We start from the raw sequence: 16,856 nt of genomic DNA, 5'->3' as shown, positions 1-16,856 counted from the left end.
GCTATGGGATCTGGGTGTGGACCACCAGCCTCTCCTCCATCTGAGTGGACTTGTGTTCATGAAGTATCTTCTGGAAGTCCACCAGATAGAAAGTAACAAACATACAGAAAGAGCAGAATTGGGGGGCACAGGGAAGATGAAGGATGAAAATATGCAGGACAGGGCTTTTTCAAATGTTCTCTTAACACCGAGGCTGAAACAGGCATAGATCATTCCCATAAACCACAGAGAGTTTCATGAGAAACTCTCCTCTCCCCACCTTTTGGGACTATAGATCTTCAACATTTATTTAGTTATCTAGGTGCATTTTCTCAATGTTAGTAATTCTGCGGGGAGGGGAGAGAGCAGTCACCACCAGAAAGATCGAGGCGATGTCTCAGGTTGGCTTGCCCCGGCTGCCGGCCAAGGTCAGACACAAGCGTAAGTGCTGTCATGTCCAGGCAGCAGGAAAGAATGGAAGGAGGTTCAGACTCAGTCTTTCAAGTTCTACTCAAAGCCCAACTCAAATGGTACCACCTGTGGAAAGTCTTCCTTGGTGCTCCAGAGCAGGTAGTGTCCTTTGCCCTTAGATGGATGTATGATGGTATTTACTTAGTTGATTACCTATTACTCTTCCCCAATGGACAGTAGACTGGCTGCTTGACAGCAGGGATTCTTTTCTCATTAATCAGTGTATCCTTTTTAGAATGATGTATCAGGTATCTTTTGCTGCATAAAACTTCCCACTCTTTATGTATTAAAATTACAAACATCTTTATTATTTATCACAGTTCTGTGGATTATCTGTACAATTCTTACGATCTGTGTCAGCCTGACTGGGGTTGGATATAGTCTAGGATGGCTTTATTCATGTGTCTGGAAGTTGGCAGGCTGCTTGATCTGTGGACAGGGCTCAACTGGGACGATTCATTTATGTTCCACGTGGTCTCTGATCCTCCGGTAGGCTAGCCCAGGATCCTTTACTTGGTGGTCTCAACTCCATAGAGCAGCAAGCAATGTAAGTCCTGAAGCATAGGTTATTACCAAACCTCTGACTGCATCACATTTACTAATGTTCCATTGGTCAAAGCAAGTTACAAGGCCAAGATCAAATTTAAAGGGGAGAGGCCAGGCACGGTGGCTCACACTTGTTATCTCAGCATTTTGGGAGGCTGAGGCGGGTGGATCACCTGAAGTCAGGAGTTTGAGACCAGCCTGGCCAACATGGTAAAACCCCACCTCTACGAAAAATACAAAAATTAGCCGGGTGTAGTGGCAGGTGCCTGCAATCCCAGCTACTTGGAAGGCTGAGGCAGAAGTATTGCTTGAACCCGGGAGGTGGAGATTGCAGTGAGCCGAGATTGTGCCACTGCACTGCAGCCTGGGCAACAGCGAGACTCCATCTCAGAAAAACAAACAAACAAAAACAAAACAAAACAAAACAAAAAACCCCACAGACAAACGAACAAAAAAATTTAAGGGATACAGATATAGACTTCATCTTTTCATAGGAGCAGCTACAAAGTCACATTATCAAGAGGAATTTATGGTCATTTTTGCAATATTCTACAAATTCTTGTTTGGCACACAGTAGGTAATCAAGAATGCATGTTGCAAGAATTAAGAGGTAAAGTCTATTCAAATAATTTTCATGTTCACCCCTCATCCCTCCCCATTGGCACATCTACTTCCATGCCTCCTATTCATTGTTGGGATCTTTGAGTTGGGAGGAAATGTTATCTAATGGTTTGAAATGTTTGTTGCCCCTGATTTAATACGCATGGCTCCTTTCTATCTGAGCATTCACACTGGTCATCTTGGCCCTACCCATCTCAACACTGGAGCCGTGCACAACTTTCTGACTTGTGGATTATGTACCCACCCTTAGTGTTTGCGTTTTGAACAGACCCAGAAAAGGGAAAACTGGTCGTCTGCCAAAGCATGGACAGTCTCAGCTGGCTGCACCTTCTTCGGCCAGTTGCTGCCACTTGGGGCCCTCTGGTGGCTGCTTCTTGCATAGCTCCAGGTTAGGTATGAAATTCACCGTGTGAATTGTCATAAGCTTGGATAGAGTCCAGAGCCTTCCAAGGGAAAGCTCACAATGTGGTGGAATGCCAGAGGTATGAAAAGAAGAAGCAATAAACAAAACAAAATTTAAAAAAAAATACCGTTTAGAGCTTGTAGCTTTCTTGTTTCACCATGACTTTGCCCAGAGAAAAGGCAAAGCAGTGACATAAAGATAATGCATATAAAAGAGATCCGGCTGGGCGAGGAGGCTTATGCCTGTAATTCCAACATTTTTGGAGGCCAAGGCGGGTGGATCACCTGAGGTTGGGAGTTCGAGACCAGCCTGACCAATATGGAGAAACCCCATCTCTACTAAAAATACAAAATTAGCCAGGTGTGCTGGCCCATGCCTGTAATCCCCAGCTATTTGGGAGGCTGAGGCAGGAGAATTGCTTGAACCCAGGAGGTGGAAGTTGCAGTGAGCCGAGATTGTGCCATTGCACTCCAGCCTGGGCAACAAGAGTGAAACTCCATCTCAAAAAAACAAAACAAAACAAAAAAACAGAGATCCATATCATTAAAAATCGGGTGCTGGTGGGCAAGGAACAGTGCCAGGCTCACCGAAGAAAAGTGGTGGAGTTGGAAAACGGGGGAGAGTCTCCTGACTTGAGCAGCTCGTCCAGGGCCTGGTAGGTCCCCACCACAAAGCCCACGAAGCCCAGGATGCTGATCAGGGCGTCCTTGAAGATGGTGAGGGGGCTCATGCCCTCTGAGTAGAAGGTGGTGACCTCCAGGAGCGGCGGGATGATGAGGGCCAGGGCGCTGCTGCTCACGGAGCCTACCAGGGAGATGACCAGGTCCAGGCGGGGGATGAGGACGGCTAGGAGGCCTGTAGGGAGGGGATAGGGGACAGATAGAGAATTCCAGGTTTAGCCAAGCTTTGAAAGTTTGTTCTTAAAGTCCTCTTCTTGGCCGGGTACAGTGGCTCACACCTGTAATCCCAGCACTTTGGGAGGCCAAGATGGGTCAATCACTGAAGGTTGGGAGTTCAAGACCAGTCTGTCGCACATAGTGAAATCCTGTCTCTGCTAAAAATATAAAAATTAGCCGGGTGTGGTAGTAGGAGCCTATAATCTTAGCTACTCAGGAGGCTGAAGCAGGAGAATCGCTTGAACCTGGGAGGTAGAGGTTGCAGTGAGCCAAGATTGCACCACTGCACTCCAACCTGGGTGACAAAGTGAGGTCCTGTCTCATTAAAAAAAAAAAAAAAAGAAAAAAAAATCCTCTTCTTAAAAAATAAACCAGTTGTTTCGCAGAAATTCAATTACAGAAAGAAAAGTTGAAAGTCCTCCAATATCCCTAATCATATTCCCTAGAAGTTACACATTAAAAATTCAGCCAGGCATAGTGGCACATTCCTATAGCCCCAGCTATTTGAGAAGCTGAGGCAAGAGGATCCCAAAGTTCAAGGACAGCCTGGGTAACATAATGAGACCCCATCTCAAAACAACAACAACAACCACAACAAAATTTGGAGTGTCTCTAATTGTATTCATTCATATTGTTCATTCATATTGTTGGGAGGAAATGTACTCATTCAAAAACTTTTCCCCTACCAACTTAGAGTCAGTGGTTGGGGGCCTGTGAATGCAACTGACAGTAGGTAAGATTAACGAGAGAAAAGACAAAGTGTGTTTATAAGCTCCAGAGCCTTGAGATGAATTGGCTTCCAGAACAGCCAAAGACACCCCCTTAATATGGGGAAAAGGAGGGAGGAGGAAGGGCTTTTATGGAAGAACAAATGGAAGATATGACAGTTTCAGATAAAATATGTGAAACAGTTAGTTATTCCAGTGATAATGCTAAGTTTCTTTTCTGGCTCTAAACTTCCCAAAGAAGGGATTTATGGCAGCTGTATTTTTCAGGAGGTCCTGCTTACATCAGCAAAAGATGATTAGATAAAGTTTCTTTCTGCAGCTTCTTTTTGTTCAGATGTTTTTAGCTTAAAATAATCTTTATGCTACCAAGGTGCATTTTGGATCCTTACATATCCAATAAAACTTAAGCTCTTACTTAATAAATAACACTAAATAACAGTGCTGGGAACCATTCAAGCTGTTTGGAATATATCAATGTACAAACTATCAAGGTTTGTACTATGAAAATTTGTATCAATGTACAAATTTTTTTAGAAGTCTTGTCTTTTTTTAAATGCCTAGCATTTTAACAAATAAAAATAATATAAATAAATTAAATAAATAAATAACTTTTTAAAATGCCAAGCATTTTAATAAATAATTAACATGAGTATGAAAACCTCTTACTTGCCAACAATTAGAATATGAAATCATTTATATACAAAGAGATCTTCAGTTGGAAGAAAATCCACAAGGTGTCTTTAAAGAAGTGTCTTCTCCAGGTTTTACATACATGTCAGAAAACACCTAACAAAGAAACATGAAAAGCTAAAAATTTTGAAATTGTGTCTTTTTAGCAGGATGTTTTACAGACCTGGGCTTTTACATTTTTTATTATATTTGATGAAAAATGTTCCTGGTCATCAAGAAGTCCCAGGAGCCGTGAGCAGGCCTCCTTTGGAGGAGTGTGGTAGAACAGAACAGGTCTGGAAGGCAGGAGTCTGATTCTTTCTTGTATGGCCTTGCCCAAGTCCCACCCCTTCCTCAGCTTGTTTCCTCAGCTGCAAAATGGAGATGAAGGCTACTATCCTTTTAGGTATTGTGATTCATTCTGCATAGGACATAAAAGTCTTCAATGAGATTTTTCATGTAAAGCATTCAGAAAAGTTATCTTTGCTATTACTTCAAGTTATTTACTCATACATGCTAATTGATAATGTATGAAGTGTAGTGTAGGCTTAAGGGATTGTTATCTTTATACTGTGGGGCAAATTCCTTGATCTATCTGGAATCTCTAAGATACTGGATGGTTCCTGCCTTCAAGGTCAAACTGAGAATGAATCACTTCAGAAGAAGAAAATCAGTGTCGAATAAATGCTGTGGGCTGGCCTAGAAAAGCAAGAATCAAGAGCCACCTCAGCCAGTCAGTCTCAGGGGATCCAGCAGCTGCTGCAGGCCAAGACACAGCCACTGAGAAGGTGCCCAAGTCTGAGCAAAAGACATAGAGGCTGAAGCAGGCCAAGGGGGCAGCTGAGGCTGAAACTGAACAGCACCGCCTGAAGAGGGAGAAAGAGTTCAAGACCAAGGAAGCTGCAGCCCTGGAATCTCACAGTGGCCGTGGCACTCAAGTGGCACAAGAGGCTCAGAAGAAGAGAATCAGCCTCCAGAACTACTTCCAGCAGAACGGGGGTGAAGGCTTGGCTAGCCTCTTGGCTTTTGTCTGTGATACCTGACAGAAATCCATGCAAACTGCTGCATAAATGAAGAAGAGTAGGAGAAAGAAGTGCCTGTACCATGGACTGGCATTTTAGATGCCCTTGAGGAATATGAAGTTCAAGTTATATTCTTATGAAAAGGCATTACATGATTTCTGTATATTATGTAGCAGGTCCCTTCACTTCTCAGAGAATATAAAATCTAGCTTCTTTGTACAGACTTAGAACTTATCTATAGATTTTCTTTTTACATCGTATTTCCTAGAAATTTAATGGGTATATGTCATCTGTTTTCCCATGCTTTTTAGCTCGAGTAACAAATATATCAATGTATCAGTGTTGACTTTGTCTTTCTTTTATCTAGTAAAAAAAAGTCATTTGAAGAAAGAAAGAGATTAATCATTTTTTTCCCTGTAGCGTTTTCTTGAGCTGTGTCAATCCCTTAGGCTGAACACCAGGATTCTAACTATGAAAAAGTAGTAAATAGTTATTTGTAATCTGTGTGAAGCAGCAGCCACCCTTAAATTAGTCCATTCCTGCTAATGGTTAGAATAATGAATACTAGTATAACTGTTTGGGCTTTTAGTTTCTCTTAATTAAAATTACTAGATGGTAGAATTCACGAACTTGTTACATGTTATTACTCGATGTACTGATAATCATCTAAAAGTAACATTTTGTCATGCAAAAAAAAAAAAAAGAATTTCCTAAATGTCCATGGGCAGATGAATGGATACAGAAAATGTGGTTTGTACATACAGTGGAATACAATTCGGCCTTAAAAAAGAAGACACTTTTGCAATTACAATCAAAAGGCATCTTAGGGACAGCCGGGCCACCTCTACTCTATACAGGAATCTCTAGCCATCTCCTTTGGCCTCTGGTGGAATACTTGCAGATTGGGGTGCTCCGGGTCATGGGGGCTGCTGTGAGCCGGAGTGGGAATGACTTCAGCCAACAGGCAAGCACAGGGCCGTCCAGGGGCCAAGGAGCCCCAGCTGATTGTTGCCGATAGGGAATGTGATCCCAGGCTTGCCCAGTCATTTTATAGTAGCCCCACCAAAAAAATTTTAAAAATCTGCATTTGTATGGAAGATTGCCCACATTTTAAATGTTGGCCCACATTTATACAACATCATGAGGTTCAAACAACACCTGTTGCCAAATTAGAGTCCCATTTTCAATGTCTGCCCTGGAGGTGAAGGGCACTGGCTCTAGACTTTTATGACTTGAATTCAAATCCTACCTCTGACACTTTCTGGCCAATTATTAATCACTCACTGCCTCAGTTTTCTCTTTCATGAAGTAAGGTTTATCATAGTTCTGCCTCATGAGAATTGTTGTGAGGACTGAATAAAATATTATGAAATCTAGACTAGAAAGAGCTGAACACAGTGCCTGGCACACAGTAAGTGTTCAATACATGTCAGTTCTTATGATTTATCTATTTATTAATGTATTTATTTGAGACAGGGTCTGACTCTGTTGTCCAGGCTGGAGTGCAGTAGTTCAATCTCAGTTCACTGCAGCCTCGACCTCCTGGGCTCAAGCAATCCTCCTACCCCAGCCTCCCAAGTAGCTGGGACTATAGACATGGGCCACCATGCCTGGCCTGGCTTCTTTTTTTCTTTTTTTCCTTTTTTTTTTTTGTAGAGATGGGGTTTCACCATGTTGCCCAGGCTGGTCTCAAAACTCCTGAACTCAAGCAATCTGCCTGCCTTGGCCTCTCAAAGTGCTGGGATCACAGGCATGTGCCAGAGTGCACAGCAAGTTCTTACAATTATTGTTTGATAAGCTGTGCCAATCCCTTCAGCTGAACACCAGCAAATCTGTCTAATTAGGTACATGTAAGAATGGGGTTGTCCTTGAGGCTTAGATGAGTGAACACTTGTAAAGCTTTAGAATGGTCCCTGGAATACAGTAAGTGCTCAGTAAATGCTGATTGTCATGACTGCCCTCTACCATCTGGCTAATTCTTTTTTTTTTTTTTAAGATGAATCTTGCTCGTTGCCCAGGCTGGAGTGGCACGATCTTGGCTCACTGCAACCTCTGCCCCCCCATGTTCAACCGATTCTCCTGTCTTGGTCTCCTGAGTAGCTGGGGTTACAGCCACATGCCACCATGTGTGGCTAATTGTATTTTTAGTAGAGACAGGGTTTCCCCATTTTGGTCAGGCTGGTCTGGAACTCCTGACCTCAGGTGATCCACCCGCCTCGGCCTCCCAAAGTGCCAGGATTACAGGTGTGAGCCAGTGCATCCGGCCCATTCTGGATGATTCTTGATAGCCCTCAGAAAAGGTCAGCGGGAACACTGCCCTCTCCTTTCTACTCACATGTCAGGCAGACCATGGCGAGGCGAATGGACAGATCCAGAGGCAGTGCCCAGCGTGTTGACACCCGGGAGATGGCAAAGGGGATGATGATTTCTGCAGGGACGTAGAACTGCAGGGCATAGGTGCACAGGATGCCGGCAATGTAGAGAAGCTTCACAGACTGGTACAGCCTGCAAGACAAACCACAGCGCTGCTCTCCATGGCCACTGTGTTCTGACACTGGCCTCCTTGGAACATTAACCTCTGACCTGGGGACAATGACTTGGGCTTTTGTTTTCCTTTCTGAAAGTGACTGAGAGGGACTTTCTAAGAGTCAGGAGGGAGTCACAGCACAGCATGCAGTGAAAATAGAGGGAAGCTTTCCTGATTCCGTGGAAACAATTGAAAGGGTCATTTCCAAATGAAATAAAAACCATCTTGAGCTTGAGTATATGTTGCATCTTCGCAAATCACTACCATCTGATGCTCAATCTTACGTTTTAGAGAAGAGAGGCTCAGGCCAGATACTTTGCCCAGGGAGACACAGATGATAAGTGGCTAAGACCAAAAGCCCTGGATCTAAAAGACTCTAGTCTTTTGTGATCTGTCAGTCCTTAGGAATTCTCCGGATTCCCCAAAGCTCTTGGCACATAACAGTTGTCTCTAGTTGGTTGAGAGAACTGCAGAATCCCAAATTCTTGGAGGAAGAGACAGTTTATAAATAGGGCTATGTGGAAGTTAGGGGGAGTCAGGGTGGAATACAAGGAGAAACAGGGTTACTTGCTGGCCTCAAGCTAGGGGCAGAGAGTGTGTGAGGCTTCAGGGGATACTGAGTTCTATCTAAGTTTTTTTCTTTTTGATCTATTGAGATGTGACTATTTTCCTTCAGTTCACTAATGTAGATGCGTTTCCATGTTTAATAAATGTGTGTGACACTGAGCACAGTGGATCACGCCTGTAATCCCAGCACTTTGGGAGGCCGAGCGGGGGGTGGATCACCTGAGGTCAGGAGTTTGAGACCAGTCTGACCAACATGGCAAAACCCTGCCACTACCAAAAATACAAAAATTGCCCAGGTGTGGTGGTACACACCTGTGATCCCAGCTACTCGGGAGGCTGAGGCAGGAGAATCTCTTGAACCTGGGAGGTACCCGTTGCAGTGAGCTGAGATTGCGCCACTGCACTCCAGCCTGGGTGACAGAGTGAGACTCTGTCTCAAAAGTAAGTAAGTAAGTAAATAAATAAATAAATAAGTGTGTGTGTGTGTTTGGCCCATTCCTTAAAAAGGCTAACTTCCACATTACTGTGTTTCTTGCTCACACTAGTCCTGCTGCCTGGGCACCCTCTTTACTTCATTTCCGTCTGTTCAAACCCCTCCAAGTTTTTGAAATTCCTGTCTTCTGAGCAGGTACCACAGCCAGATGCTTTTAGACACAGCCCAACTTAATCCACATGACAACTCCGGTTTATAAATGAGGCAACTGAGGTTCAGAAAGGTGAAGTAAATCATCCACTACCACAAGCTAGTAGGTGGTGCAACTGGAACTTGGACTCAGGTGTACCAGAATGGTCCATGTTTGGAGAGAGTTGACCTGCTGGACAATGAGTTTCCCTGTTGTCTCCTTCCGATGTGCTTTCTTTCCTTGGAAATCCCCGAGGCCTGTTTGCTACTCTGGAGAGCTTCTTTTTCTATGTTATAGTTTGTGTCCATACACTATTATCTGTCCCTCCACCATTACCACCGAATCAGGAGCCGATGAAGACAGTGAAGCTCCAAGGTTATAGTCTACTCATATCAGTGCTGCTTGGCATCTGCTTATAATTGGCATGCAATAAATGCTTGATGAGTGACTTTATCATCTTGGGAAAGGAGCCCCATTTAGGCAAATTAGGGCTCCAACTGACTGTGACTCTCTGCTTGAGAAGACCCAAATGTCCTTTAATTAATGACATTACCTGGTGTGGGAGAAAATCTTGCACAGTGGGATATGGGTTCATGTGTCTGTTCAATATGGCACTGTTGAAGTCTGTGGGGGCTAACTATTGCATGAATTGGGTATGTTAGAACACAAAACTTTTACAGATTCCAGTGGCCTTCCCAAATCGTTTTGCTTGTTTTTTCTGAGACAGAGTCTCTGCCACCTAGGCTGGAGTGCTGTGGTGCCATCTCGGCTCACTGCAACCTCCACCTCCCAGGTTCAAGCGATTCTCCTGCCTCCGCCTCCTGAGTAGCTGGGACTGTAGGTGTGTGCCACCATGCCTAGCTAATTTATTTATTTATTTATTTTTTTGAGATGGAGTTTCGCTCTTGTTGCCCAGGCTGGAATTCAATGGCACCATCTCGGCTCACTGCAGCCTCTGCCTCCCAGGTTTAAGCGATTCTCCTGCCTCAGCCTCCTGAGTAGATGGGATTACAGGCACCCACCACCATGCCTGGCTACTTTTGTATTTTTAGTAGAGACGAGGTTTTGCCATGTTGACCAGGCTGGTCTTGAACTCCTGACCTCAGGTGTTGAACTCCTGACCTCAGGTGATCCACCCACCCTGCCTCCCAAAATGCTGGGATTACAGGCGTGAACCACCAAGCCTGGCCTGTTTGTTTTTAAGAGATAGGGTCTCACTGTGTCACTCAGGCTGGAGTGGAGTGCAGTGGTGCGATGACAGCCTTCTGTAATCTCAAACTCCTGGGCTCAAGTGATCTTCCTACCTCAGCATCCCAAATAGCTGGGACTACAGGTATGAGATATCATGCTCAGCTAAGTTATGGTAATTTTTTTGTAGAAGTGGGGTCTTACCATGTTGCCCAGGCTGGCCCAATTGGTTTTTGTTTTCCATTTTTTTATCTGGTTACTCTGACTTGGGGAATGTGAACCACTGGCTGTGGCAAACAAGACTATGGGAAGTGTGGCCACCCCCGACTCCTCTCTCTGTCTCTTGCCATCTCCCAGTGCCCCTCCCTTCTCTCCTTAGGAGACCAAGGGCTCTCACTTTTGTCCTCTCTTTTTAAGTCACATCCTCCTTCAAACTAAGATGTCAACGCTTAACTCAATTTGGGAGGCTGTTGTTGAAGGAGGAACTCCCAGGACAGAGAATCTGGAGACCATGGTTCTAATGACAACTCTGCTTCTTCTGTGGGAGGCTCTCTAGACCTCGGTTTCCCAGCTGTGGAAGGGAGGAGGAAGTGACCTACAAGTTTCCACCCATCCCTGGGTCTCCGCCACCTGACAGCCCATGAAGATACCAGCAGTTAGGCAGGTTAAGGCTTATGCTGGCCTTGATGTCATCTCCAAACCGCAAGTAGCCCAGAGTCGCGATGCTGATGTACAGGGAAGTGACGATGGACATTCCCAAAGACAGGATGGCTGGGAAGTGGCGGGCATTCTTCATCTGGTTTTCCAGAGGCAGAACCTATAGAAACATCACAATGTAAGAAGGAGAAAGAAGGAAAAAGAGAAATATTAACATAAAGAAAAATGGCATCCTACTTCTGGATGTCTACCCCAAAGAACTGAAAGCAGGACCTCAAAGAGATATTTGTATACTTATGTTCATAGTAGCATTATTCACAATAGACAAAAGGTGGAAGCAAGCCCAAGGGTCTAGCAACAGAAAATGGATACACAAAATGTGGTGTATCAATGCAATGGAATGTTATTTAGCCCTTAAAAAGAAGGAAGTTTTGTCTCATGCTACCCCACGGATGGACCTTGAGGACATTATGCTGAGTGAAATAAGCCAATCACAAAAAGACAAGGACTGCCTGATTCCACTTATATGAGGTACCTGGAGTAGGTAGGTCCAAAGAGGCAGAATGCTAGTTGGGAAGGACTGGCATGAGGAGGGTATGGGGAGTTATTGTTTAATGGGTACAGAGTTTCAGTTTTGCAAGCTGAAGAGTTCTGCAGATGAAAGGCAGCAATGGTTGTGCAATAATCTGAATTTACTTAACATATATGTATACTCGAAAATGGTTAAGATGAGTAAATTTTATGTTAGGTGTGTTTGACCACAGTTAAAGAAAAAAAGGAAATAAAAGAGGAGGAAAAAAGGTAGGAAGATGAGGGTAAGGAGGAGGAAGGAGATAAAAAGAAAGGCCTGGAGTCACCTGATGGGCCCTGGACCCTTAAGAGCTGGAAGGGCCCTGAGATTTTATCCAGACCAAAGATCTCAACACTGGGTCAGCTAGATCTGGCCAGCAGATGAATTTTGTTTTGACAGCACAGTCTTTGATAATTGAATATGAATATGAATGCCTTTAGGCACAACATTCTTTTCCCATTCACCAGGCCCTCCTCCCCTCACCCTGACCCACCAGTGAATAATACCTGCCTTCCAAAGGCATTTGTGTTGGAAACTCCTAATTCCAGTGCAGACTCCCCCCACCCAACCCCATCACTGTACAGTGGGGAGTCTGAGACTCCAGGAACAAAGGGTGCTGGTGGCAGCTGGGACCAGACAGTGCTTCCTGGTTCTGCCAGCAATGCATTTCCCCACACCCCAGGTTCTCACTTTTCTGTTCTCAGAATCCTTCTTCCCCTAAATGCATACCTGGTTCTAAGAGAATCCAAGTTGAGGCCAGTCTGCCTCTTGCCGGTTGGGCATTTGAAGATCTCTTCTGTCTTTGAAACCAATCTTCCTGTCTCTCATCCCATAATTTCCTCCTCAGACTCTTACTGTCCAAGAGACCACCCCTACCTTCTCCTACTCCTTGTTCAGGCTGTGTGCTAAGCACTCTCTACATGCACTATTTAGCTAATCTGTTTTCTTATGTGAAAACGGGCTCAAATGAATTTCGTTTTGTTTTGTTTTGTTTTTCTTTTTTGGAGAGTCTCACTCTGTTGCCCAGGCTGGAGTGCAGTAGTACAATCACAGTTCACTGCAACCTCTGCATCCCGAGCTCCAGAGATCCCTCTCACCTCAGCCTCCTGAGTAGCTGGAACTACAGGCATGTGCTGCCATGCCCGGCTAATTTTTGTATTTTTTTGTAGAGACGGGGTTTTGCCATGTTGCCCACACTGGTCTTGAACTCTTGGGCTCAAGCGATCCTCCCACATCGGCCTCCCAAAGTGCTGGGATTACAGGCGAGAGACATCACACCTGGCCGAATTTTGCAAATTTTGTGGAGAATTACACAAGCACCATAATGGCACATCAAAGGCTTAGTAAATATTGGCGGTTGTTATTTTTTAATACTGTGAAGACCATAACTCTATGAAGGTGGTACCTCCATAATTCTTGTTTTACAGATGAGGAAAACAAGGCTCTGAAAGTGAGATAACGTATCCCAAGTTGCAGAACCAGAAAGTGTCAGATTCAGGTTGTAGACCAGCGCTGTTATCCAAAGTCCAAGTACCTGCTTCTACTCCTATAGCAATGGGTATATTTGTTACTAAGGAATTTAGTATATTTTCCCTTATACGGTTGAATTCTTTTCTGTCGTACATGCAGACTTCCAGCCCTGAAACTCCCTAACCCTCCCTCCATTCCAGGCATTTGGAAGATGCTTGAGGGCAGTGTCAGGCTGGGTCATCCCTGTGCCTTTCCACTTTCTTCTGGATTAGGTCTAGTTGCAGCAGGTGCTCAGGAGGATGTTTGACGATTATACAATAATTGTATGGAGAGCAGACAATCCAACCTGAGCTCTTGCACCCTGCAACACAATTTTGTTGCATATATTCTCAAGGCCAAAAATGATCTTTCCACAAGGCCTGCTCAGACTGGGCAGCTGGCTTCCTTTCTCTCTCTCTCTCTCTCTCTCTCTCACTGTCTCTTTCTCTCTCTCCACAGTCAATCAATCAAAGAGATAAATGGCTGTTGACATCGAATGGGAAGGTCCCTGGACTGAGAGTCAGATAGGCTTTAATCACATCTGCACAGTTCCTAGCTGGTGACCTAACTGAAGTCCCTTTCTCTCTCTGGGGCTGTCCCTCTTCTGTAAAATTGGAGACTGGGCTAGAAGAGTTCTTCTTAAGATAATTTCAACTAATACTAAGAATCATCAGCACATAGTAGGCATTCAAGAAATACTGAACAAACACTGTCATCATTTTATAGTTGGAGTGTTAGAGTTCAGAGAGTAGCCCCGGCCAAAGCAAGATTCCAGCACATTCTGCCTCCAAAATCACTTGCTCAACCACTGCACTCTGCTTCTGTCCATGACTACTCCAAATTCTAAAAACAAAGTGCTTCCAGCTCCATGTAGATGAAGTAAGCACACTTCACAATATCTCTTTCACTAATTACGACTAAAAATCCTGGACGAAATACATAAAGCAATTGTGCACAGGTTCTGAAGAGTAAATAGTAGCAGGTAAAATGGGGAGGGAAATCAAAAAGAAAAAACGACTCTCATGGTGGTGAGTTTCCTGATTTTGTTTCTTTCCATATGTCCCAGTTTACCTCAAGGGACACCCAAATCTTAGAACTATGTGGTGCATACAGACAGAAAATAACGCAAAGAGAAACTTCTTTTTGGCCAGATGACTTAGAATAGGGTCCCCTGTGGGATGAAGAGCATGGAGAGAATCTCTACTTTTCTGTTTCTTTGTTTTATCTCCAGGCCGAGACCTCAAGGCAAGTCCCAGTCACTAAGCAGCATTCTGGTATATCAGTGGCTGTAGTGGTCACACAGGCACCCAAAAATCTGAGATAAAAATCCTCTCTACACAGTAGTACTAGGAAAATGGGCTTTAAGAGTCTGAAGAGTGTGGGAAATCAGGACTGGCTACATAATTTATGGGCCCCAGTACAAAATGAAAATGCGGGGTTCCTTGGTGAAAGATGGTTCCAGCAGAGCGTTAAACTAAGTGCGAGATCCTTCTGAAGGTTGGACCTTATGTGGCTGCATGATTTGTCTGCTCATGAAACTGACTCTGGAAAGAATCACTATTAGGCTTTTTCTTTCTCTTTTCACTCATTGCTCATCCCCAGAGGCAGACCTGGTCACAGGAAGTACATGACAGTGTAGGAGGCTAAAATCCTGGCTTTCTAGCCAGAGGATGGGAAAAAGAAGCCACTGTGAGCTGGCGAGTGTCCAGGAAAACACAGAGGAGAGAACACTGGAAAAAGCAATCTCCTAAAATCTGTGAATAATATCCTGGGCCCAGCCCTGAGCTGTACATGTGTGGAACTGATGGAGGCATCAAAGCAAAGGCTTTGAGAACGGAACTACTGTGTAGAGTCCTGTCTGCCGATTGGCACTAGGTGGCACATGAGCAGGGTAGAGCCAAATATCACTTTACCGGCTTTGAAAACTAATTGGATATTGGAACCATGGCCCATAGAAGGTGAGCAAGGACTTATGATCTGAATCTAACTAGGTAGATGGTTTGCTAAAACCAAAAATCAACATTCTGAAGAGGATTTTAACAGGATCCTGAGTCTCCTAAAATAATATTCACAATGCATAGGATACAGTCTAAAATTATTCAACCTACAAAGAACAAGAAAAATCTCACCAACTTTCAAGAGAGAAGACAACAGATGCCAACCTTAAGATGACTCAAATGTTGGGAATATTAGGCAAAGACTTTAAAGCAGGTAATATAACCATACTTCAAAAAGTAAGGGAGAATGCTATTAAAATAAATGGACAGATACAAGTTCTTAGCAAAGTAGAAGCAATGTAAAAGAAACAAACGGAGATATTATAACTGGAAAATAAAATAAGAAAAATTTAAATACCTCAGTGTAGGGGCCTGATAGCAGAATGTAGATAACAGAAAACAGAGTCGGTAAATTTGAGGATAAACAGGAATGACAGAATCTGAACAACAAAGAGCAGAAAGACTTTTTAAAAAAATGAACAGAGCCTCAGAAACCTGTGGGATATACAGTTGACTCTTGAACAACATGGGTTTGAACTGTGCAGGTCCTCAAATAAGTGGATATTTTCAACCAAATGCACATCAAAACTACAGTATTCATGGGCTGCAAAACTTTATGTATGGAGGGCTGACTTTTCATATACTTAGGTTCTGCAGGGCCACCTGCAGGACTTGAGTAGGTACAGATTGGTTATACACTGTGTGTGTGTGTTTAGGGGAGGGGGGAGCGGGGTCCTGTAACCAATCTCCTGTATATACTAAGGGATGACTATTGTACAGGACAAACTCAAAGAAGCTATATTAAATATAATACAGTATAACGGCTGATTAGAAAAGATTTTTAAAAATTATGAAAGCAACCAGAGAAAAACACATAGGAGAACAATGATTCAAACAGTTGCAGATTTCTCATCAGAAACCACTGAGGGCAAAAAGGAAGGAAATCATATTTTCAAAATGATGGAAAAAAATTGTCCACCTAGAATTCCATATTGTGAAAAAATATCCTCTAGGAATAAAGGCAAAATAAAGACAATCTCAGATCAAGAAAATGAAGATAATTTGTCACTAGCAGACCTGCTTTAAAAGAAATGTTAATGAAGGTTCTTCATGCTGAAGGCAAATGACGCCAGAAGGAAATGTGATTTCAAGAATAAAGAAAGAGCAATAGAAACGGCAAATATCTGAGTAGATATAATAGCCTATTTTTTCCCAGTAAGTTTATTACAAGGACTACGTGTGACTATTGAAAGCAAAAATGATAACATTGTTGGTGTTTCAGTGTGTTTAGATACATATGGCAATACAACATAAAGGGGGAAGTGCCCTATATGATTGTAAAATGTTGACAGTTTACTAGCAGTGATAAAATATTAATTATCTCAAAGTAAACTGTGAAAACATATATTATAGTACCTAGATAAACTACTAAAAGTACTATAGAAAAAGATATAGTCAAAAAGTCAATAGGCCAATTAAAGTGGAATACTATAGAACTATAGTAATCAAAACTGTGTGGTTCTGGCATAATGGTAGACTTATGATCTTATAGACCAATGGAATAGAATTGAGAGTACAGAAATAAACCTATACATCGACGGTCAATTGATTTTTGACAAGGGTGTCAAAACTATACAACATGGAAAGAATAAATAGTCTTTTCAACAAATTGTGCTGGGACAACTGGATAACCACATATGAAAACAAGAAGTTTGACCCTTACCTCATACCACATACCAAAATTAACTCAAAATGGATCAAAGACCTACGTGTAAGAGCTAAAACCATAAAACTCTTAGAAGAAAACTCTGAGGTAAATCTCCATGACCTATGATTCCTTCCTTCCTTCCTTCCTTCCTTCCTTCCTTCCTTCCTTCCTTCC

General features: G+C 43.2%; 1 protein-coding gene across 1 annotated transcript in view; it reads right to left on the bottom strand.

Annotated features, from left to right (window-relative positions):
• Positions 1–734: 734 nt before the first annotated feature.
• SLC36A2 (solute carrier family 36 member 2) overlaps positions 735–16,856 on the bottom strand; it is a 33,063-nt gene continuing 16,941 nt past the window's right edge. The window contains exons 8-10 of the mRNA XM_023227079.2: positions 10,891–11,057; positions 7,671–7,840; positions 735–2,875 (exon numbers count right to left, since the gene is read on the bottom strand). Of these exons, the coding sequence (XP_023082847.1) occupies positions 2,604–2,875; positions 7,671–7,840; positions 10,891–11,057 (609 nt within the window). The 3' untranslated portion in view covers positions 735–2,603. The remainder of the gene's footprint in view (positions 2,876–7,670; positions 7,841–10,890; positions 11,058–16,856) is intronic.

Source organism: Piliocolobus tephrosceles, chromosome 4 (genome assembly GCF_002776525.5).
Source record: "Piliocolobus tephrosceles isolate RC106 chromosome 4, ASM277652v3, whole genome shotgun sequence".
Taxonomy (NCBI): domain Eukaryota; kingdom Metazoa; phylum Chordata; class Mammalia; order Primates; family Cercopithecidae; genus Piliocolobus; species Piliocolobus tephrosceles.
This window is presented reverse-complemented; position numbering and strand designations above follow the sequence as displayed.